This window comes from Caenorhabditis remanei, chromosome III, assembly GCF_010183535.1.
Source record: "Caenorhabditis remanei strain PX506 chromosome III, whole genome shotgun sequence".
Classification (NCBI taxonomy): domain Eukaryota; kingdom Metazoa; phylum Nematoda; class Chromadorea; order Rhabditida; family Rhabditidae; genus Caenorhabditis; species Caenorhabditis remanei.
The window spans coordinates 10,296,691-10,320,993 of NC_071330.1; the positions used below are offsets into that span (position 1 = coordinate 10,296,691).

At 37.5% G+C, this 24,303-nt stretch overlaps 5 protein-coding genes across 5 annotated transcripts; 1 reads left to right on the plus strand and 4 right to left on the minus strand.

Moving 5' to 3' along the window:
- Positions 1 to 27: 27 nt before the first annotated feature.
- On the minus strand, positions 28 to 1,293 carry GCK72_010511 (uncharacterized protein; the record flags this gene model as incomplete). The annotated part of the gene is made up of 4 exons (XM_003110848.2): positions 28 to 292; positions 515 to 634; positions 690 to 887; positions 1,142 to 1,293. 4 exons carry the CDS (start codon positions 1,291 to 1,293, stop codon positions 28 to 30), a joined length of 735 nt encoding a protein of 244 aa, XP_003110896.2.
- Positions 1,294 to 1,593: 300 nt separating this feature from the next.
- Positions 1,594 to 4,698, minus strand: GCK72_010512 (uncharacterized protein; the record flags this gene model as incomplete). Its single annotated transcript, XM_053727906.1, has 9 exons — positions 1,594 to 1,731; positions 2,026 to 2,229; positions 2,316 to 2,544; positions 2,699 to 2,816; positions 2,865 to 2,928; positions 2,977 to 3,599; positions 3,651 to 3,903; positions 4,097 to 4,204; positions 4,615 to 4,698. The coding sequence occupies 9 exons, from the start codon at positions 4,696 to 4,698 to the stop codon at positions 1,594 to 1,596; spliced, it is 1,821 nt and encodes a 606-aa protein (XP_053587483.1).
- Positions 4,699 to 5,432: 734 nt separating this feature from the next.
- On the plus strand, positions 5,433 to 7,464 carry GCK72_010513 (uncharacterized protein; the record flags this gene model as incomplete). The annotated part of the gene is made up of 7 exons (XM_003110706.2): positions 5,433 to 5,523; positions 5,575 to 5,755; positions 5,806 to 6,125; positions 6,173 to 6,352; positions 6,402 to 6,581; positions 6,626 to 6,851; positions 6,897 to 7,464. 7 exons carry the CDS (start codon positions 5,433 to 5,435, stop codon positions 7,462 to 7,464), a joined length of 1,746 nt encoding a protein of 581 aa, XP_003110754.2.
- Positions 7,465 to 7,743: 279 nt separating this feature from the next.
- Positions 7,744 to 11,247, minus strand: GCK72_010514 (uncharacterized protein; the record flags this gene model as incomplete). The annotated part of the gene is made up of 12 exons (XM_003110924.2): positions 7,744 to 7,853; positions 8,195 to 8,275; positions 8,319 to 8,730; positions 8,921 to 9,074; positions 9,122 to 9,243; positions 9,649 to 9,719; positions 9,768 to 9,912; positions 9,961 to 10,189; positions 10,234 to 10,429; positions 10,478 to 10,779; positions 10,954 to 11,021; positions 11,065 to 11,247. 12 exons carry the CDS (start codon positions 11,245 to 11,247, stop codon positions 7,744 to 7,746), a joined length of 2,073 nt encoding a protein of 690 aa, XP_003110972.2.
- A 3,799-nt stretch (positions 11,248 to 15,046) lies between these two features.
- GCK72_010515 (uncharacterized protein) lies at positions 15,047 to 17,799 on the minus strand (the record flags this gene model as incomplete). The annotated part of the gene is made up of 7 exons (XM_053727907.1): positions 15,047 to 15,115; positions 15,161 to 15,441; positions 15,487 to 16,478; positions 16,528 to 16,620; positions 16,679 to 17,256; positions 17,300 to 17,725; positions 17,773 to 17,799. 7 exons carry the CDS (start codon positions 17,797 to 17,799, stop codon positions 15,047 to 15,049), a joined length of 2,466 nt encoding a protein of 821 aa, XP_053587484.1.
- Positions 17,800 to 24,303: the final 6,504 nt, after the last annotated feature.

Sequence of the window (24,303 nt, forward strand, 5' to 3'; positions counted from 1 at the left end):
AAAAACATTAAAACTCAAAATCGTCTTTTATTCTTCTCTCTCTTCCTGTTGCTCCTCTTGTTTTTGTAGCCATTTTCTTCGAAGAATTTTGATTTGTGTTTTTGAGAAAGTTTGTCTTCTAGAGCATGGATGTAGAGTACATTGAGCATCACAAGGGTTCGGAGTATATGGAGCACAGCAGCAATAACATTTTCCACTGATACTGATACAATTCAGTGGTTTCAGAGACCAGACTTGATCACGAATGTTTGGAGGAACAAGTGCTCCCAAGAAATCAACAGCAGTTGTGTGTCTAGAAGAAGAAAAAACAAGCTGAGCGTTCGTCCATGTAGCTAAAACAAAGGGGGTGGTGTTTCTGAGTTTCTGGATAAGTTTTAAGACTTTCGTTTGATGACTGAAAACTAAACCAATTCAACAATTCAAACCGAGTTTTGGAAAAATTAACGAACCGCCTAATTAGTATCCAATTCAAAATTTCAAAGTGTTTCCGGTTTTTCAATTAATTTCAATTTACCTCGGTGGCCAAACTTTGCACAATCCACTGTCCTCATCATATGCCTGTGGAGTCATGGCACATGCCTGTTTCTCGGTCGGAAGATCACAAATCCGGTCGACGACTCCGAACGAATTGCCCCTAGAAAGTAAATGTTTGTTGATGTTTCTCTCCTCTTTTTCACACTCATAATTACCCTGCAACATAGTCACATCGAGGTGAACACGCGACTTGAACATTGCACATTCCACACGCAGTTGCAGATTTATTGAATAGTTCAGCGTAATCCATCACTTTTTGAACAATTGGGTTTCCTATTCCAGTGATTAATGACATGTATCGGTTTTGATAGCATTGTTGGGGAAGGTTCCGCCAGAATGATCGATCTGATGTACTGGAAAGATACGATATCTATTTTTGAATACCAACGAAGCTACTGTCTAATGATGAAAAAGGTAAGTATCATCTTCAAAGATTCCCAAAAACAGTTCATCAAGGTCATGTTATTTGGCTTTTGACGCGTTAAACTTTCAAAATTGACAGAATACTACAGTAATCCGTAGAGATTCGGTTGTCCAGATACTGTGATCCTTAATTCTCCGATTCTCTTACTCAAAAAGTAAATTTTCGAAAAATATTTCAAGTTACCTGAAACATGGTCCATATTCACTCCAATCATGACAATTTGAAGTTTTTCCAGCTTGTGAAACCGATGAAAACGCAGATGCTAAGAAAGCATCAGCCGTTGGCGGACCAACAAATGAGATAATAATTGAGAACACTAGAATAAGTAGAGCCATTCAAAGAACGGATTATCCAGAAGGAAATCAGTGAATCGACAGAGATACGGGTCGCAAAACAATGATAACGGAGACAAATCGGGAGAAAAGAGAAAGGCGAAAGTGTGGTTAAAGTGAAGGCGTGTGTTATAACAACACTCGTCTATTTTCTCTTCCAAATAACCGGAATCAGAGTGTCCCCTGGGATAAAAAAGGGAAGAGTGGGTGAGAGATTCGAGATGAAAGTAGTTACTATTTATTGAATGAATATGTGGATTACAAAAAAAATCATTTTTACAAACATTTATAGAAAACATAAAATTAGAAAGAATAAGCGTTGCTCATATTTCGATCAGCGATTTCTTCTTCGAGCATCCGAATGCGTCGTTCATGTTGGCGAAGTACGGCTTTCATCTTCATTAAATCTTCCAATAGTTCATCCATATTTTGAGGAACATGCTAAAAATTGACAATTTGATAAATCAAATAAGTTGGAGTAGTTTTCAATCTGTTATGATGAGTAGGAAAATTCAAGGTATGAGAAGGATTAGCTTTTGAGAATTATATTCGAAATAGGAAACTTTCTTCTGGTTGTTATACGCTTTGAGGTCATAATTATTTTTGAAGTCATAAAAATTAGGAGTTTTACAAGTTGGCTTTGTTTTAATCTTTGATAATAAAAACTGAATCCACGCCTCTTTAAATACCGTTCTTAGTATTTGTTATTTTCAAAACTATCTACAAAACACATGCCCCCACATCCGATGCCGATGAGACACTTCCACGTGGTGATGCAGATGCTCTTGTTGGTTGAGGTGGTGGAGCAAGAGTATCTTCATCTGCAGTTCTCGATTGATCTCTCTTGATTCTCTCTAATTCAGCTGCAGCTCTTCTTTGTCCTGGAGTCTGAGAACCGCCTCCTGGCTCATCTCGAGCTGCACGAGACTTCAGAGTTACCTGAAATCGGGTCGGTGAGTATGGGATAGAGAAGGGAGAAGTGTGTGCTGTGAATGGAATTGAGGGAACTGAATGAGAAAACTTACAGATTGTTTCGGTTTCATTGGATCTGGTCCTTTCTCCTCTTTCGGTGGAATTTCAGTTCTAGATGCTCTTGAAGAGGCAGGCCTACTTGGTGGAGCTTCTCTCATTGGGACAATTCCCATATCTTCGTCAACGACAGGACGAGGTCTCGGAGAAGAAGAAGGACGAGGAGATGGTTGTTGAGATGATGGAGGTCGTTCAGCATACGATTGACTTTGAACTACATCAGCGCTGAAATTGAAAATTTATTTGGAAAAATTAAATAAAAGGAGTATTCTAGTTGTTTCTCTAGTGAAGCCTGTTTCTAAAATAATCAAAACTTTTTTGTCGTTTTTTTTTTCAATTTCTTAAAATTACAGTATATTTCAGTGTTTTTAATACTGACGCAGTTGGAGCCAATGTGCTTAAGATATTCGCTTTCTTGGCAACTTGAACTTTTGGTTTCGCAGCAGCTGCGGCGGCGGCAGCATTCACTGGTTGACGGTTCGGAGCAGCGTTCTTTCCTGAACTTATTTTTGTTAATTTCTGATTAATAAGTCTCTGAATCATACCTTCCATGAATTCTTCAGCTGTGAGAGCTGGAATAGTTGATCGGGTATCCGGGTAAAGATCATGCTAGAAAAATGAGAACTATTCATTTTTATTCAAGAAGAAGATTGTTACCTGGAAAAGATCAGACTTTCGTGGAACGAAGAACTGAAGAATATCAACAACTCCCTTAGTTGTCAATTTATAAATTCGATTAATCTCATTCTCTTCTGATGACATTCCTCTTTTTGATTGGAATCCAATCGCTCTTTGCGGTTCATTTGTAGTATAGGTATTGATGTAATGAACAAATGGAGCTTCATTGTTAACTTCATAGTATCTAATCGCACAATCTCCTTTTCCAACAAGATAAACCAGACCAGAATCTTCATCGTAAAATGGGAAGAGTACTCCATTCGATGTATCCAGTTCTTCTTCAACAATTGGATTTGAGAGATTTTCTGGAGCACGAAGAGAATACAGTCGTTCAGATCTTTTCGTAAAGCCGGTCGTCAGAACAAGTCCATCTTTCACAAAGATAGCTCTTTGTGGTTTGACACCTTCATGTCCAGTTCCTTCATGAAGAACTTCTCCGGTATGAGAATCGAGAATTCGAATTTTCTTGTCTTTGCAAGTTGTCACAAACTGGCTTCCGTCATAATTGAAATTGATACTCCAGATTTGATCTGGATGTCCAGAGATTTCGAGAAGAGCTTCTCCAGTTCCAACATTCCACATGAACATTACATTCTCGCCTCCTAAAATTCAATTTTGTAGACTTCCAAGTACTAATAAATATAATAAATTACCAGCAGTAAGAAGAACATTATTCGCCACTGGATGCCACGCAATGGTGTTAACTCTTTTCTGATGTCCAGTCAACTCGACAGCTGGTTCCGTAAGATTTCTGCTGAGTCCTCTATCCGGAATTACCCAGACTTTACATGTTGTATCTTCAGAGCACGAAGCAATCACATTGTCATTGAATGGACTCCAAGCTACTTCAAGACATGGTGCCTTGTGAGCATCAACGAACGGATAGTCTTTATCGATACGTCCAATCTAAGAATGTTAAGAAATTTTAGAAGTGTTCCCTTAGATAACAACTGTTGTAATGATCAGAAACGAAGAGAAATGAGAATCAGAGAAGATGGGAAATGATGAAATAACAAGCCCACATGATAGGTTAGTGGAAACATATGTGTGGGTTGTTTGATGGAAAAAAGAATGAAGAAAAAGAAATAAGAAATGATACCTTGTTTACTGGAACAACCATGAACGGACCACCAGCTCCTCTATTGATGAATGCAATGAATTTCGGGTTGACATCACAGAAAAGAGAATCCCAAGTGATTTCTGTTACCTGGAAATGGAAGAATGATGTTGGACTGAGACCTACAGTACTCCTTTTTTGGGAAAAATGATATTTAGGTTTCTCATACCAAAATAGATGTATTCAATGTTCGATTTTCAGCTTATAATCTAACAGTACAGAATTTTTTAAATCAAAGTTTTTGAATCACAAATTCGTTTCGAACTTCATGAACCTCTACTCAATTTCAAATCAGATGAAACACTCCAGACTTGTAAGCACCTCTAACACTTCCAAAGTATGTGAATTTGGAAGGTCGGGTATATCTAGAGTGTGAACCTCAACTTCTGGTTTATCATATCGAGATCTAGTTATATCTAGACGGCGTCGATATATTTTTTGATTCCAAGACAAAACTCCATCATAATTTAAATCTCCAAACGCGAGTCCCAATCACATACCCTAATGTCAGACATACAACTTTCATGTTTGACCGGCTTACAGAAAACATGCCGGAATTTACTCTGTCTCACAATTTGAGCCATTTCGATCTGTAACGAGAAAATGCAACTTTCAGTCAATTTTCTAAAAAGATAAAAGCGAAAAGAAGAGAGTGTGAGGAGTAAATATGCAAGGATTTGCGGGTGCCTTCTGCCTCTGAGATGCTCTCTCATTCTATTTCTTCTCCCGCGGGCAGCAGCATCAGCTCCTGTACTCTGCAACTCTCCGGCTCCGATGCTCTTTTCAATATGCCGCTGCCCCTTCTTTCCCGTGTGTTACACTACTTTTTTGTTGGCTCCCGTCGGCAGATTTCAACTTGCTGTCTGCGTATATTTCGTCTAGATATTGTTTAGTTAAAATCCTCGGAAGCTCTGGCAAATCCACTGATAACGGGTGGGAGAGCCGAAGGAGAAGAAGAACACCCACTGACATATACAAACAGACTGAAACTGGAAAGTGCACCGTTGAACGGAGCGTGATCTTGACGTTGCGAAATGCTACCTGTGAAGTAAAACACGTTTTCACTTTAAAAGTTCCGAGTAAACTATTTCTTTTTGTTTCTTTGTTTATTGCGGGGGCTCCAAGAAAGATGCTTCGACTGTTTGCGGGTACGGTCACAGCCAGCATACGGTGCGGGAAAACGCGCTCTGTTGCAACCGATACAGCGCGCGAAATATAAGAATTAAACAAATTTCCACCAACTTTCACACGATCGACTGCCGATACTATCGAATTCGAATCACTTATCAATTGTATCTTGTTGATATTTGGCTAGAAAATGGCATATGAATTTGATTTGGATACATTGAATGAAAATCTTGAACATTTCAGTTTGAAATGTCCTAATCAAACCAATCTCATCGAAAAATGTAGGTTGATCTTTTGGTTTTTTGTTTTTCTGACCCTTTTATTTATTTCAGTGGATGAATTATGCCGAAACTTTAGAAAAACTAATGAGGACATATGCGACGATATCGCTTCAGTGATGACGAATGAGAACAAAAAAGTTGTCGACTCGAGTATTCTCGAGAAATTAGAAGAACTTTTTGAAGCCGAAGCGAAGAAAACAATTCACACACCTAGATCAGTCAAAAAACCAACGTAAGAATTTAACATAAAAATGATATTTCTGAAACCATGTTTCTATTCAGGCGCATGCCTCTTGCTGAAAGAAGTGGTTTCATCTTGAGCGGAGGTCCTGGAGATGACGATAAGCCTCACCATATGAATAGTTCATCGAATGCAAAACTCGAAGGTCACTATCTGGATTTTTCGCCATTTCAGAATTCACCTGCCAATGAAAAATTCTTCAAGCGCGCTGATCCAGGACAAGTGATCAGCAGCATACGTGGCAGAAAGTATCAAGACAAGGGACTGAAAGGAGCTTCAAAGAACGATGACAAAATGAAAATTGTCTCAAAGCAACCAAGTAATTTGTATGCAGGAGACAAATGTTCAATGGTTATCGATGGTAAGATATATATATTTGTATTCCAGAATTCACATTCAAGCTTTTAGCTAAATCAAGAAGAATGACTGATATCTCCCAACACATACAGAAAGTGTTTGAAGAAATCGCTGATTGGGGAAATCCGTTGATTCCATCAGTGGATATCGTTTATACATATGGACAGGTTGTTCACGATGAAACAAAAGACAACGAGAAGTTCGGTGAAAATTCTGTCGCATTGATGATTAGTAAGTCTTACTGGTTAGTACAACTTTTGATAGTGCTCATATTTTTCAGATGATGAGGATGGAACGATGATTCGATTAGATTTGAGTAAAATCACTGAAGACGTGACACTATTCCCGGGACAGATTATTGCCGTTCGGGGAACTAATGAAACTGGCGAAGAGCTTCAAGTTGACAAAATCTTTACACCATCGGCACTCCCAGTTTCACCTGTTGAGAGCGATACTACGAGTGAGAAGCTTTGATTCCTATTAAAAATGAATACATTTTTTCAGAAGATATCTGGTTTGCGTGTGGACCATACACTGCAATGGATAACTGCGGATACGAGCAACTTTGTGAATTGCTCGATAAAGTTGTAGCCGAAAAACCTGATATTTTGGTTTTGGCGGGCCCGTTTGTCGATCAGAAGAACGCTTTCTTAAACAAATCTACTTTCAATATCACTTATGATGATCTGATGGAAGATCTTTTGTGCAAAATAAAAGAAAAGCTTATCAAGTAAGTCGGAATCTACTGTTGAAATTTTCATGGCAATGTTTTCAGTACGAGAACAGAAGTTATCATCCAACCAAGTGCGTCCCGTGATCTCTGCACTCCCTCCGTGTTTCCCAGTCCTCCATTTCAGTTTAAAAATAGAAAACTGGACTCCATTCGAAAAGAAATTCACTTTGTATCAGACCCGTGTATTTTTCGTATTGGACAGAAAGGCATCGAAGTGGCAGTAACGAGCAGCGAACCAATTCAAGGATTGAGCAATTCTGAATTCCATCGGTCAGCAAATCAGGAAAACATTGATCGTATTGCTCGACTATGTAGTCATATGCTCACTCAGCAAACTCTGTACCCATTAGAGCCGACAGATGTTCCATCGTCAATGGGAGATCTTCTCGAAGTCTGCCGCCTCACTTCAAGCCCACACATTGTGTTCGCACCTACAAAACTCGCTCCATCTGCCAAATCTGTAAATGGCAGCGTCTTCATAAATTCTTCAACATTGGCCAAAGGACCAACTGGGAACTATGTGAAGATGTCGATCAATTTGCATGCAGGAGAAATGATGCCAGGAGAAACAGTTGCCGATTATTCCCTTATCCAACTTATGAAAATTTAATTTATTCACTTTGATATATTCATACTTTTTTATACTTGTGCTATATACTTCAAGTAAAACTGATTTATGATTCATCGATCAACGGTATGTACATAGACAAGCATTTGAGACAAGGCACAACATAAAGCAAGAGGACAACCTGATTGTGCAATAATTTACGGTAGAGATGCACAAATTGCGGGAACAACAAAAATTGGCTGAAGAAGAACACCCGTTTAGGAAAGGGAATAATCTACTACCGTATATTATTTTGGGAAAATAAGACGAAAAAGAGAAAAATCACATGTGACCGTAGCTTGCATGAATGATGGCCTGTTCAGGAAGACGATCGTCGTTAACAACAAGATGAAGAGCTGTATGACAATGACTGTCAACTGTCTGGATAGAACCTGAAAAATATTAATAAAAATATGAAAACAATTGGAGTGATTTTCAGAAACTGGACACAAAAAGCGACCATTAAATAATTTATCCTTTTTCATTACAAAAAATTAGTGAGAGCCAGACGATGAGAGTTAGAACGAACTCTCTTACCGTCTAAATTGATCTTAAAAGTGGCTCAGGTTCGTCAGCTGCTTTGGTAGATTCTTGTTTTCGACGCAATTTCCGACGGTATGCACCTTTTCCTACAGTAATTAACTAATTAAGTTGAGTAAGGCGGGATCAAACTGATCAAATTAAATTAAACCACTATTCCGTTTAATTGTTTCTTTTTCAAAAATAAACTAACCGGCATTATCAAGATCGGAAGGACGATACGTCATGTATCCAATGATGGTTGCAAGAATCGAAAGAAGTTTACAGACAATAGCTGAAAGAAATCCAATGAAATCAGTTAAACAATGAATCGTTACCGAGTCCAGTGATAGTCCAACTGAGTTTGAAAGGATCATAAACTAGACATGAAGTAGCTTTTCCACAACTTTCTCCCCACTCCAAACAAGCTGTATCAATGATAACTCCGAAAAGAATTCCTCCTGGAATGAATCCCAATAAACGAACGAAGGTCCAATTGACACCAAGTGCGAGGGTTCTCTGATCGAATGGAACGACACGAAGCATGATTTGTTGAGTTGGAATTCCAGAAGCGAAACTGGCAACTACGGTGACGAAAAGAGTAACCATTAGAATATACTCCCGGTATCCACAGTCTTGGTGGCAATATCCTTGATTCAATACTTCTGGATGCTCTTTTATTCCATGAATTAGATTGTGAAACGTGTTGTTCGAAGTCAAACATCCACATCCAGACCATTCGGTTGCTCCCTGAAACAATGAGAGATACTGAAAATTGAATAATATTTGATCGCACATGAGTACAAAAATGTTACGATAATCTACCTGAAAACCTTCTACTTTCAATGACTATTTCAATATTCTATTTTGTGTTCTAACCACTTTTAATTGTTTTGTTTTTTCTGCTGTGTCTGTAATTATAATCGTTCCCCTAGTTCACCTGATTCTTTGTCATTGCTGTGCATCCAGCATGGCACGCCGAATAGTACATATGTCCTGTGTTCCGATCACAAACTGGATTCCATTCCATTTTACAGTGACAATCTGAATTGCATTTCGAAGCGATACTGAAGTCATGAGATTTCTCGATAGTTCTGAAAACATTCGGTATTTCCATCAATTGGCTTATTAGATAACTTACAAATCCTCATATCCCAAGTTAATTCCGACGAATTCTCTTTGTGGACAATGACTGAGTAGTCCAGTTGTGAAGATAAGTGCAAAGAAATGACAGACTATAATCATTTTGAGCATCCCTCCGACCTGAATTTTCCCATTTTCTGTCTTCCAATTTCTCTTTTTTTAATTTTAAGTCATACCATTTTTGACCTTTCTCGTCACCATCTCAATCCACTTAACAAGTTTTTTGACGAAAGTTTTTGTTCTCTCCGTTTAATGGAATAATTGGATTTGTATTAGACACAATTAAATGACGGTTTGATGGTGGTGGGTAGATGGAAAAGAGGATCAAAAAAGCCATGTGATCAACACGGTGATTTGAGAATTCGAAATGAGACAACAAAGAATTGAGTGTTCTTTGAATTTGCTTATCTTATCTCTGCAAACATTCCCAAATTTGGAGTGAACGGTTTCGTGTGTTGTGAAAAATAACAATAGTCACATGGTGTAGAGAGGAAATATTTAAGAAGAAGAAGAAGAAAATGATACCTGAAGTTTCAATTGACGAATTATTGTTCCTCCGACCATTACTCCAGTTGCAGCAGCGAAAATTACAACAGCTGAAACAAAAACGCTTTGCTTTCTTTCTCAAAAAAATAATGAATTACATGAAAGATATGAGGCCAATGTTGGATTCGTGGATAGAAGAGTCTCCAAAATCTTGGGCATGAACGCAGCGAAACCGTTGATGATGATAGACTCGAATATTCCCACGAAGATACAGACAAGGAATGTTGGATTGCTCAGAATTTTCTGGAATACCGAAATGATTACGGAATCTGCCTATTATTGGGAACACACCCAAACACAAGCTGGCAACTTCGTCAAATCTCTGGGTGCTTTTGCATTAACATCTCCATTTGCAATATGACATTGATTCACATCTTTTGCTCGATGTCTCTTTGCTTCTGGGAGTTCACGAGCAAATCCAAGAATTGGGAAAGCAATTAGAAGAGCAGAAATTGCAGAGATGATAAATCCAACCCACCAAGCACCAACCCATCTTGGATCAGATCTTTCCATTGGAATTCTGAAATTTAATTTTGAAATTAGAGCAAATTTCCAACAATTTACCTATCAACTCTATCAAAATCATCGTAAAGATTCAGAAGGAAACCACCAGCAAACACTCCAATAACTGGACCAAATGAAGTGAGAACAGCATGGATTGCAAGATAAACTGGAGATGCTTTTTGAGAAACATTCTCGTCCATATAGGTTGTTCCGATGGAGAAAAGTGGAGTTGATCCAACTCCATGGAGGGTTTGACCTGAAATTGTTGATAGGACTATTTAGGAATCATCGAATCGTTTGTTACCTAAAATAAACATCCAGAAATAAGGATTAAACCATGATGAATGTGGTTTTCCAGCACATTCTGGGTCATCTCGATTGACACATTGACCGAAATCAGTTTGGTTAGCGAGACTGTTTCCATCTGGATGATAGATATCAACCATCCAATGAGGAAGTGCACAAATAAGTGATCCAAGTGCCATTATGACACCTCCCCATCCAATCCAACGTCCTTTATGTCCATTATTTCCCCAATGACAGACTGGGAAAACGACAAGAAGTACAGCGAAATCATACCAACTGGAGATGATTCCAGTGTGGGTACTGAAAAGATTAATTATTATTTTTCTTCATGAGAGAACATTTGGAGAAAATGTTTTAGCTTTTTACAACTTCAGTAAAAGATTAGGTTGTCTTTTTTTTAAATTTGAGTAGAATTTGTATTTATCTTTTAGACTCTACTATTATCGTCCGTTGTTAACCTAGTACACCCCTCACCTCGTCATTTTGAATCTTCTCTCAAGTGTCGATAAGCCAACTGGAAAAATGGCATTGACAACAAAACTCTGAAAACTGTTATTTGCTGAAAACATCGAGAACCTAACATACCTGAATAAAAGCACAAATTCCAAGAACTAACAGTAGACATTTCGCATTATGAAAACCCTGAAGCCATCTAGGTGTACATGCTCCGTACCCGCATAATAACTTGTCAGCATCGTCTTCATCTTCTATTTTGTGTTTGAGATTCTCGCCGGGTTCTTCGAAATCCTGCACATTGTGCTTTTCCATCTGAATACATTATTTCGAAATGAGGAAGTACTTGAAACATTTTTAAGGAAGAAGAACACAAAAATCACTAATTGGCCATAAATGTTTTTGTTATGATGACAAAAAGTTGAGGTTGGGAAGAAGAGAATTAAGAGTTGCAGTCATCAAAATCAAGAGGTGTTCATAAAAAGTTTGTACTGAATTTGTTATTCAAATAGAGTAAACCGTCCTGTCTATGGGGTGAATTATTTTGTTGGAGAGGTGTACGTTCACGGGCGGCAAAAAATGAGAGAAGAGAAAAAAGACACTCTTCTGACAAAAAAAGTGAAAATGACAAAGTTATCACAAGTTGATGGCAATCGTTAGAGGCGGAGAAAAGAGAGAAAAACTGGGAATGTTCGCGATGCCGTCGACTAGAAGAAGAAAATGAAGAGAAGAAGAAGGTATTTCAAAGATTCATGGCTTGTTAGGAAAATATGTGTAATTACTGTGGAGAAATAGGTTGGAGGGAGAGAGGATCAGAAGATCACTCGGGAAAGTTTAGTTTTTTTTGAATTTCAGAAAGGTTATCATTCAGTTTTTGACTTAATCAAAAAACATCTAATCATAATCCAACAAAGAGCTAACAATAAATTCTGTTCAGAAATAGTTGTCATTAAACAAAAAAAACATCTGGATTCATCTTCTAAAGTGTATATTTTATAATGATATTATGTTAGTTCATCTTTGTGATTCTATAAGCAAACACTGCAATGTTCTGCTTTTGGGATTCGGGTTATTGTTAAATTTGGATATTCGGATAGCAAAAAAAAACAATACGCTCTTATGAGTCACAGGCGACAGTCATTTTCTCCACTTGAAACTTAACATGGAGAGTTCAATTATTCTTTGCACTTGAGAACTTCTAAAAGTTATCAATTACTTTCTAAAAATAACCCTTGGAACACAATCTTTGACCGAAATCCGGTGTCTAGACGTCTTCAGAAAATTTTCTTTTTTCGACGGCAGTTAGTTCTTTTCGTCCCCATTTTCAACTCAAATCGACTGATATGATTTGTGAAAACCGGGAAATTGGGAACAGGTTTCTTCTTTTTTCTTTTTATACCAGAAAAAAAGAAACTTTGGAAAAGGAAAATCCTTAACCTTCCCAAATATTCCAGAAGCGCCTAATCGTCAGAAAGGAAGAAGGTTTGATCCAATCTTTTAATTTCTTTGTTTTTTTGGCTGGGAAGAAGAAATCAAAATGTGACATCGATGGAATGATTTATCGAGAAGAAGTCGTCGTCGTGCGGTTGAACTTGGTTTTACGACCATTAGAAGTGTTTGTTTTTATAAAAGTTCATTTTGGGCGGAGGATCGGAAAGTTGGGAAGAAGATGATACTCACGTTTTGTTTGAGTAGACATGGATAGAAGAACACAAAAATAATGTGGAGATAAATTAGAGAACAGAAATAGAAATGGATTCAAATACAGACGGAACTGAAATAATCAACAGGAAAACGGCTTTCCTAACATTATTTGTGAAGTTGTATACATTCAGCCACGTTTCCTGGAAAATTCCAAGAAGTTCAGCGTATATTTCATTCTCTATTTTGAGAGTAACAATCTCGTAATTCGGTAGAACAATTAGAATAATTTCAGTAGTGCAGATACTAAAGCTTGTTCCGAAAACTCAAACTGATTCGATGAACAACAAAGAACAGGAATTCAGAAATTGAGAAACGGAAGTAAAAGTTTCATGTTCGGAAGTCGGAATTCCATGCAACAGACCGAGATTAAATTTAACATTATGAATGATCGTATCGGAAAAAAACGATGATATTTGAGAGAACTACAAAACTACAGAGAAAAAAATAAACTTTGAAATCAAAAGATAAGAAACTTGACAGTGATTCACGTATCACAGATATATTTTGTTTTATCCTTCCGATTCATTCAATCGAGGTGGTCTTATTCAAAAGTTTTATCGTCATCGAGAAAGAAAAAAACGACAAAATCTCTTTTTTTTCATGCGCGGTACATTATCATTTCTCTGCCACTGATTCGATGATTCGTCTTTTTTTCTTCTTTTACCTAAATCGTCACGTTCTTTCATCTCTTTTTCTCTTTTGGTCTCTTTCCATTTTTTTCTTCTCAAAATATTGCAATCCATCATTTTTCCAAGTACATATTCAGAATGTTTTCTTTTGTAAAAAAGTTGATCTCAATGATTTCAGAAAAGAAAGAAATAAACGGTTTTAAGGATGAGAGAAGGCATGAAAATAGAATCACATGGTGACCATGTGTGGATTCAGAGATTGTTCAAAAATGGAAAAGAACTTTGATTCTCAAAAAAAACAATACACAAATTTGATAAGATTTCTGACATTTTCTAATGCCTTTTTCCACCATTCTTCGAAAATTGGGAGGCTGTTATCGGAATGCGCGGAGGTGGAAAGTGCACTTAATGGGAGAATAAAAAACACTTGAAACTGGAAGAATGAATTGACGAAAGGTTAGGATCAATAATTAAATCAGTCATGTTTTTGGAGTGTCTCGAAGTCTTGTCATCATGGAAACCAATAGAAACGAGAACAGAAAGACGAGAAGGAGTAGACTATGATTTCAGTGTTTCATAAGTCTTTTGAGATGATGATGATGACTATGAGAAGTGGAATCTGTATATTGTAGTTTGCACTTTGCCTACCGTAACCCATTCATTTTTTTCATTTATAAGAAATTAGATGTAATCGAAAACAAACTTCAGTGTCAAATCTCGAATGTCTTTCATTTTTCTGAAAGGTTTTACAAAAATTATTTTGATTACGATTCCTACAAAAATGGGATTTTCAACCGATCAACAAAATGGAATCTCGAATTATACTGTGTCAATCTGAAAACTGTCCAAGCGAATACCTTTTCGACTAGTAGTAGAGAGAAAACGTGAAATAAAATGACCAGAATCAAAGTTTTGTTCGCAGACCCAAATAGGAAAACCGCATCATTTTTCTCTTTTCTTTTGATGATTTTCTCGTCAAAAGGTTAATTGTTTTAAACCGAAAGAGTACACATTTGAATTGTTTCAATCACTTTAAAACAACAATTTTGAGGGAAAAACGGAAGAAAAAGGCTAGTAATTCATCACGGTGATTTGAAAAATTATCTGAAAAAATGAAGAAAAAAATGAGAGAAATTTGTGTGATGATTGAATTGAAACAAACAGAAGAGGTGAGTGATGACATGGTCAACGGGTGTCATTGTTAACAAGTGAGAAAAAAAAAGAGAAAACGAGTTTATATTCTGATTACAGCTTTTAGAAAAAGAAGAACCAATGAAACTATTATGATCAAAAAAGAAAGAGAAAAAGGACGAATCGATTGATCCATTTTGATCAGAAACGGGAGAAAAAACGGTAAAAAAAGAAAAAAGTCGTAAACTTCAAGGAAAAATGAGAAAAGAACGGAAATGATTTTAGTGGTCAAGTTGAATGAAATGGCGCCTTTTCTCGTTTTATCGTAAAATTGAATCTTGTATTCTACCTATTTAACCCGATCGCCAACAAACCGCTACGGCCTGGTTTAGGTTATCCGATAGGTTTTCGAGACTTTAGCAACCTTAAAAAACAAAGATCGTTGCAAATCCGGTCATTGAAAATTCGGAAAATTTAGGAGGGTGTGGTCGGGAAACGGAATGAAGTTCAGTGCACGACTGCCTGGTTTTCTGTGGTTCAGTAAGGCGACAGGCTAATCTTTTTGAGACAACAGAACATTATAGAATCATTTTTCAATATTCATTGTGGCTCTGGCCATTTTCACAAGGTTAGTTCTAGTGGAAGGGTTTCTACTTTTTCTCTTCTTGGGTTTTGCCGTCTTCAAGAATATTGCTGGCTTGACGAGCGATGGTTTTAGTCTGAAATCAAACAATCCTATATCTTTTCAGCAAAATAAAACTGACATGACTAGTAGTGTTAGCACTGGAAAGATTCCATTCGGAACTCTTTTCCCACAATTTATTTCCTTTGAACGAGAATCCAATAATCTCGACTTCTGGTTGTTTTTCAGCCAAAAGCATGAAATTTACATTGAGAACAAGACGTTTCTTATCAATCATCATGTCCAATTGAACCTCTTCTTTGAATGCTTTTTGTCCAGAAACAAACGAAGAATTGATAGATGGAGAAGTGTCATCAGAGACTTTGATTGGGATGACATCCAATGTTTGATGAGTTTCTTTCACTGAAAATTCAGAATTCAGAGGGGAAAATGAGAGAGAATGAATACCTGTACTCAAAGTGACCATATTCTGATTCAGAGTATTCTTCAGTGTAGGAGTTGCAGGTGAAATTGATCTTGATTTTCTGTCAAGTTTAACCTTTTCCTCTTTCACAGTTTCTTCTTTTTTCTCATTCACTTCATCTGGTTTTCCTTCTTCTTGGCGTACTTCACGTGTCACTTTTGTCTCTTTTACACGCAAAATTCCACGTGGAGAAATCAATGATTTTGGAGCAGAAGAAGATGAAGAAATACGAGAATCATGAAGATCTTTAGCTGTCATGTATGTCGAGTTATTGGCATTTCCAGTTGAGTACATGTATACAGAATTACCAGGAGATGTTGGTGGTTTCGAAGTGAGTTCTTCTTCTTTTTTCTTCTGTGATTCCACGATTCGAGCCAAATTCTTAGACGCTATTGGTTTTTTTGAACTCAAACTTTTATCCAAATCAATTTCGTTATCACTGTGCTTCTCTCCTTGCACTTTGACTGGAATAGATCCGTGACGAAGTGGACTTTTATTCGGAGTTGTTTTAGAAGCCGATTTGATATTTGATTGGAGAATTGTAGAGGAATTCAATGGAGATTTTGGGCTCTTCGGAGTAGAAGTTGCAGCTGGAAACGAGTGATAAAATGACTCGTTGGCAGTAGAATTCCGTTGATCCGTCGACTTGATTGAACTCAATGTTTTCTGTCTTTTAGTTCTGAATTCAGCCCGTTTGGAGCTAATTGAACTACCAGAAGCAGAAGAATTGGATAAAGAAACACTCTGATTGCTGGAAACATCACTAGATTTACTAGAGTTTTCAGTCGATTTCTTGGAAGTTTGGACAACTGAAGATCCTGTGGCTCTAGCCGTTTTTTGCTGATCTTTTCCAGTTTTTCCTTCATCGAAAAAGAAATTGACCTCACGGTATTCGGACTTCTCTTCACCGAAAGATCCCACTTCATGACTCCACATTTTGTTCATTTTGGCAATACAGTCATGGTGGATATCAATTCTGAAAATAAAATAAAATTTTCTGTACTATTCTTTCTCTACCTCCTCACCCGATGTTCTTGTTATCAAATTTAACCACTTCGTTGAATGAAATTGTCTTTGTTGGATCAAAAGTTGTGTTCAGAGAGTTTATGGCAATATTTCTGAAAAAAAGCAATTGAGTAACATGAATTTTTTGTTAAATGCGTCTATTAAACTAACCCAAGAACGTTGGAATCTTTCAAACCAATTTTGAAATGTTCAGAACGAGTATAGTTCTGATTGGTGACTGAAACCGTTTCAGAACAAGTAACATTCAGAAATCCCTCAACTGATTTTCCCAAATCTCCCACAATTTTAGTTTTGCAGATGTTGGAATAACTCTTTTCCTCGGTAATTTTCGATGATTTTCCATTTCGAATTTTGTGAACATTCTGCACGGAATGAATGTATATTCCTTTTGAAGAATAATACATTTTCAATTGAAAATCTTCTTCTGGTTCATCATCTGATGATTGACTGAGATCAGAAGAAGAACGAGATGTTCCAACATATTCTGCTTCGACCATCTCTGCATACAACTTCTTTCGATCATCAATTGACAATTTGTGGGAAGTCAAAAGGATTTTAGTGACGAATTGAACTGTCTTTTTCTCACTTGCTCCAACGACTTGTTGTTCAGTTAGAATAAACAATGGAGATGGAAGTTGAATTGATTTGGGGGCAACTTTTGATCGACATCCGAAAACACTTTTATTCGAAAGATGAGTTGGAAGACGGAGCAACAATGTTTGATCAATCTGAAAATATATAAATGTAAATTAATTAAATCGTTGAAATTACCTTTTTCTCTTCTATCTTCTCTATTGGAATCGGTGAAACTCGTCCTTGAGATTTCGATCTAGAACGAGACTGAAGACTTGTAGATCTCTTCTTTATCTTATCACCACTGGCGGATCGAGTACGAGTCAATGAGCGTCCACGAGATCTGCTACGATTCCTCGAACGACTTCTCGAACGACTCTTGGAACGACTTCTGGAACGAGAAGAAGCCGTCGATTGAGCTGAACGAATTGCATTGTTGACAATGGCCTGACGACGAAGATCGACGGATCCACGACGAGGACGCTTCGGTTTCTCGACTTCACTGATGATCGTGATCTTTCTTTTCATGTCTTTCTCCAGATTGATTGTTATTTGACCTGGTTGATCTGAAGCTGACACGTAAACCGTATCATCTTCACTCATTGGAGAATCATCTTCGTTGTTCTGTAAGAAAATATTTCTTACAGCTCTGAAAAAGACTGAAAGGATACCTTATCGGTTGGACGATCGTTCTCCATATTTTTCGATTGATTCGAGTAGCGATATTTCGGCGAAATAAATTCAACACTTATTCTTTGGAAAGTCGACCTTTTGGAGTATTTGTTCAAGATTAGAAAGCAAGACACTCACGTGAAAATGTTAATTTTGTTTTTGAACAGAGATTCACTTCAACTTCAATCTGTGCCTCTGTATTCTGATGCCAACTTCTTGTCGAATTTTTGGATCAATCATGAAATGATGGAAACAAATGCTTGTTTGATTTCTCAACCGTCATATTCCTAGTTTTAAAAATTCATATTTCCAAATTTTTGTTTCTTTTTGAGGCTCTAACTGAAGTAGTCAAATCCTTTTTTTTCATGACACGTCATCATAACATCGACTTCATTCTGCAAACCAAATTGTACATATGAAACATGGAATATCCGTTTGCCGCTGTGGTATTTAATCGTTTGTTGCATCAGCAGAGTTATGCAATATGATTGATATTCGACCGATCTCTTAGAAGATTATTATTACAAATCCATTAATCAAATCATTCCCTAGGATTCACTGATCTGTGGTGCGGTGCAAACATCAGAGGTTCCGGCTGGGTTTGCTTGCTCGTTGCGTAGCTCCAGATGATATATAAGAAGTCTGTTACACCAGAAGGCGTCTACGATCCTACGTGCCAACAGCTGCCCTGCTACTTTTCCTCCCAACAACTGTTTATTTACACTAAAGTCACTTTTCCTCTCAACATATGTTTATTTACACTAAAAAATAAGTTTACTGTAACGACCACCTGCTCGATTGGATTTATTTACTCTTCCGAGAATCGTTTTAAACAATTCCGAGATCTCAGATTTCCTTCCTTCACTTTAAACAAGATATGAGAGAAACGGATAAAGGAGAGACCGAGGAAGCTATTCATTTCTACGACTCACGGGCAACAGACTGGGAAACACCCGGAACCCGGAATTCCGTGAATCCGAAATTCCTTATTCTGGTGTTTTTGGCGTTCGGTTCCTGGATTCCTGATTTCCGATTAACTTGTACTTCTCTCCTAAATTTCGAATTTCTGAATCTGTACAACAGATTTCCAGCTACTACACTTGACGCTATTAAACCCGAACTTTCAAAACTCCGAGATTGAAAAGGGTTTCGGAATTCCGTAGCAGGAATCCAAAACCCTCGGTTCGTATCGTATTGCGAGGCAGAGTTGATTGAAAAAATATCCGGAAGAGGAATTTAGAATACGGTAGCCGGAACTGGGATATGGAAAAAATTAGAACTAATTGGATTTTGATAAACATTTATTCCGGAAGCTCATTTCCATTCACGGAATTCAGAGCTAGGAATGAGTTCTCAGTAACCTGAATTCGGAATTCCGGATGTACTCAAAGACTCTCTTGCAAAAGTTCCACATCATAACACTCCCAAAAATTGTCTTGAGTGACACCAAACCCACGCAAGCACATGACCCAAACACCCATGTTCCCACAAGTATTTCCACACGACAACACAAATGCATCAGACGGCACGCTCAAACGCGCTCAAATCCACCTCCAACTGTTTCGGCGTCTTTTTTCTTCACTGCGTTCGTCTGTCATGTCGCCAACTGTTTCACACAATTTTGCACAGCTGTTGTACTTATTAATCAATTTCCTATGATCTCCAATCCTACAATACTATATCATGTGTCACCGGTTGTTGTAAAGTTGCAAACTGCTGTAAAGTGTATGTTTTAATCGGAGGTAGCCCAGAGTTGGTCTCTCCTTTCCCTTTATTTCTTATCTCAGCACAGGTGTCATCTGCTTGAAATAGTAGCTTATTACGCGATTGAGGAAAGTCGTTGAGTTCGTAAATATGTTTTCTGATTGCCATTTTGGGTAAGAAGTATCAGAAGATCAACAAAGCAGGTTCTCATGTCACAGTTCTCAATAATCCTCAAGAACAAAGAAAATCCATTTCTGGGAATAGGCCAATTGGTACCTCCTTCGATAGTCCCTTATTGTTTATTTATAAGACCTGCTATATAAACACTTTTGGCAGATGCCCAGCAGAAGATATAAACACTCTGTCTTGATCGGTTCTTGTTTATATGTTTTTTCCCGAACGATACATAACGAAAAATCAGCTGACATCTACATCCGCACGGAATTCCGTTTTCCGACTTCCGACTTCCGAATGCACCAAAGGCTTGTTGAACGCGCTCGACTTTAACTTGAATTATCATTGTGGTGAGACACGAGGCACACGCAGAGGTCTTGCTGAGTTTTCACTGAACCGTGCCTGGAAGATTCTTGGAACTCTCAGAACATAATCTAGCTTTCTTTCGATAACAAAGATTTCGAATATCTACCTGCTTAACATTTCACACATCTGTTCACCAAATGTTGATCTGAAGTTCAGTTTATGATCTACTTTTTTTCGTACACGTAGGCACTCCCAGGGTACATTGGTATAGGAGATATCGTGCTCAAAGGGGCATTCACTCAGAGTGGTCACTAAATCTTGGGGGCATTTCTCATATAATCATGGGGGACATTGACCTCATTCTAAGACGGGGCATCGATATTCTCGGTCCATACTCCAAGGGTACAACGGATTGAGAGTACGGATCTTAGGGTACCATGACTCAGAGGGTACTTTAGTTTTAGGGTGCAAAGAAGAATCACTGGTGTCCACCCTTGGGTAAAAATTGAAAATCTGGAATAAAAATTCTACATTTTTACTGGAAAGGCTATTTGGTTTGGCTACTGCTTCCCAGTGAATTTATTCCAGATTTTCAATTTTTACTCAAGGGTGATACTTCGTTTCACCCTAAAAGAATAGTACCCTCTGAGTCATGGTTCTCTAAAAGTGAAGGAACCAGTTCTCCAATTTCTTATATGAATACATCTCTACGTTACGCACTAAAACAAGGATTCCAATCTTTATGAATTATACTCTAAAAGTCGTTGTACTCTCAATCCGTTGTACTCTTTGAGTATGGGCCGAGAATATCTATGCACCCTCTGAGAATGGGGGGTCAATGTCCCCCAGGAGCATATGAGAAATGCCCCCAAGATTTAGTGATCCCTCTGAGTGAATGTCCCCTTTGAGCACGATGTCCCCTATACCAATGTACCCCTGGGGGTATGGACAATCCAACAAACGAAACTCCGCCCACCCCTCTCTTGAAATATTGCGTCCGCCCACATTCTGATAGCAGTATAAATAGGAAGCATCCAGCGGTTGATAGGGAATTCTCGTCCTGGAAACTCTCACCCGATACCGCCTATCTATTCGTCTAGATAAAAGAAAGCATTTACATTTTTATTGGTGGTACTCGCTTTTGGAACTCGGGGAAATAAAACTGTTACAAAATAGAACTGTGAGAAAATGGAACTGTCTAATATAGAACACGGTGATTTTTTTGCTACATTAAATTTGGGTTTCTCTTCCATATTTTTGCTTCTCGCTAGGACACGACCCCGTGAGGCGAATGCGCTCCGCCGGACAACGCAGTGTAATTTTCTCTGCCATAATCTTTTATCAGCTATATAAAAAATTAAAATCAAAATTTTCAAAAAACCCTTCCATAGGAAATTTTTATTTAGATCTAGTTTTTGTAGAAAAAAATTCTAGTCATTTTGATAACTCCTTCATATAGAAAACGAGATTCTTCTGAAGTCACAATCGTCAGTGTTAATTTCTCTTCCACAAACTTTGAAGAGGCTTTAAAAAAAACTGAATCCATAAATTGAAAAAAACCTTCCATAGGAAATTTTTATTTAGATCTAGTTTCTGTGGAAAAAAATTCTAATCATTTTGATAACTCCTTCATATAGAAAACGAGATTCTTCTGAAATTAAAACCAGATGGCCTAGTTTTTGAAATGGCCTAGATTTGAGGCAGCGCACGAAGAAGCTCAGCTTTTACGTGTATTTTAACTAGGGAAAGAAATGGAGTTATGGGTCGAAACATATGTCAATAGAACGGAAATTTTCCACTGATTTCAAATCTGTATTCAAATTTTTCAGAACGATTCTGTGAAAAAAGTTATTCAGGTTTTTGTGAGATCTCGGTAATAAAAATGGAAAAGTTACGAAAATCGTCCAAAAAGCTAATTCAGAGGGATTGAAATGAACCATAGTGCGCTTCAAACGACAGGAGAACACTTTCAGTCGTTTTTTTCGACGAACTCTGAAGTTTTTTGGTGGCCAGCCCATGGGCGAAAATTCGACCACTTTATTTTTTGATTTTTATCTCAAAAACTGTTTTTGTGTGATTATAAATGTAAATAGGAGTTAACAACAATTCATTTATCAGATTATCTCCTAGATGTCTTAAAATTTTTATTAGAATCGAGGTGAATTGAACATTAAAATGCACTTTTTAAGCCTCTTTTCACCGAAGAACAGATGAACACAGCTGAATTGTCAAATTTTAGACGTTTTCCACTTGAAACTTTCCGGTTTCATAACCCAAATCTCTTTTTCGAACGATTGTTGACCTATCTTCCATTTTTAGATTCCAAACGAACACTTTTCATAAAACTCCCTCTGCACTTCCTATGCAATTTATTAACCTCATTTTTCTGTGCCGCAGGGTTGCATCTTTCTGATTCCTTAGCCCCGCCCATTTTTCCGTGCGCCATGAGGCGAAAATTTGTCAACGGGAAATGTAGCAAAAAAATCACCGTGATAGAACTGCTACAATTTGGAACTCTTGTTCGAATGGAGCGCGTTTGCATTCATGACTTTTTAGAAGAATTAGAACCAATTTTTGTGGGGAAAAGTCGACTTTTAAGGTTTAAAAACACTTACATCATGAAGAGATTGTCTTTGTCTATTTAATAGTCAACAAAAAACTGAATAAAACTATATTATATAAGCCCAATAAGCATTTTCAAAACCAGTGGTAGAGTTCCATTTTGTAGCAGTTCCATTTTGTAGCAGTTCCATTTTGTTCAGTTCCATTTTGTAGCAGTTCCATTTTAATGAGTTCCATTTTACCCAGTTCCAAATTGTAGCAGTTCTATATTAGACAGTTCCATTTTCTCACAATTCTATTTTGTAACAGTTCTATTTCCCCGAGTTCCAAAAGCGAATACCACCTTTTCATTATAAAATGTAATGATTTGTAATCCCCCCAGCAGAGAATATGAGCTATTGGTCATGCTGTATTTGGTCTGTAGAGTTAGAAGGCTCATATCAAAGTTCATCCAATTGAAGAACTATCTACATTTCTTTTCAAATTATCACAAAATATGTGCACTTTTTCTTTATATTTTCTGATATCTTGATCTTCGACAAAGAATTGAAAGATACCCAAAGTTTATTTCTTTTCAATCGAAACGCGAAGCACGCTTTTATTATTCTTGCAATATATTCGTGTTCTTCCTTTTCTCCTCGATCTAGATTGTCTCTAACACTTGTATTTCAGAGTTGCCCACGCTCTTGAATAGTATAAAATCCTGTGACTTCGCAATCTGCTCTTCACAATTCTGTTTCTTCAATTCCTCGCCTGCTTGAATGGGAGGTATGCTGTCGTCATGGACTCGGATTAATCCACATGATTGGGTTGGCCTTCGCTATCCAAAGAAAACTTCATAGAGGCACGTTTTTTTAACTACTCAAAATGGAAGAGCCGAAAAAATCTGGAAAATTTTAAAGTGATCGTGAATTGTGATGTTTGCGAACACTATTTACAAACAAATATCTTTTCATTCGATACAGTAACCGAAATGAAGGATAAGCTTGGAAGGAACAACCGGATAGTCAGACTTTTATCGGGAGCGTTCCCATACCATGTAATGAGTATTCAAATGATTCATCGTATTCTGATATTTACGTGTAATCCAAACGGTCATGAACATCAACTAATATGATACAGGTGATATTGAAACCTAAAATTTCGCCACTGTACTTTTGAAATCGGGCATTTCACAACCGGACATTTCGCAACCACACCTTTCGAAACCGGTCATTTTGAAACCGGACATTTCGCAACCTTGGTCTTATAAGAACTAATAAACTAGTTCGGGAACTCAAAGGAGTACGATTTGAATTTCCGCGCTTTTAACCCCCCCCCCCCCATGTGGCCTAGGAAACGCATGGCCGAGTGCGCATGGTCTAGTTTGCTGAGATCGCGATAACGAACGTTTTATTGATTTTTAGGAAAAGTACCAAATTTGCTGACTGTAAACTTCTCATGTTCCCGCGTTTGTGTTTGTTTGTTCCAAAATATATCGATTATTTTTCAGATGAGTAAAGATGCCTCCATTGGATGGATGTATGAAGGAGCAAAAGGGAGTACGCATCGGGAAGATTACTTGCTTGGAAAGAAGGTAGTGAAAGATTTTGAAAGTTCATTAAAATAGTCTTTATTTTAAAGGTTGACAAGAATTTCGAAAAGTACTCCGATGTTGTCAACACACAGAAAGCGGAGACAATCGATACAATTGTTAGTACAAGGTTTGTTAGAAAAATCCATTAATTTTCTGATTGTTTTCACAACATGCATCTCTTTAGAGCAGTATTCAACTCTGGGCAGTC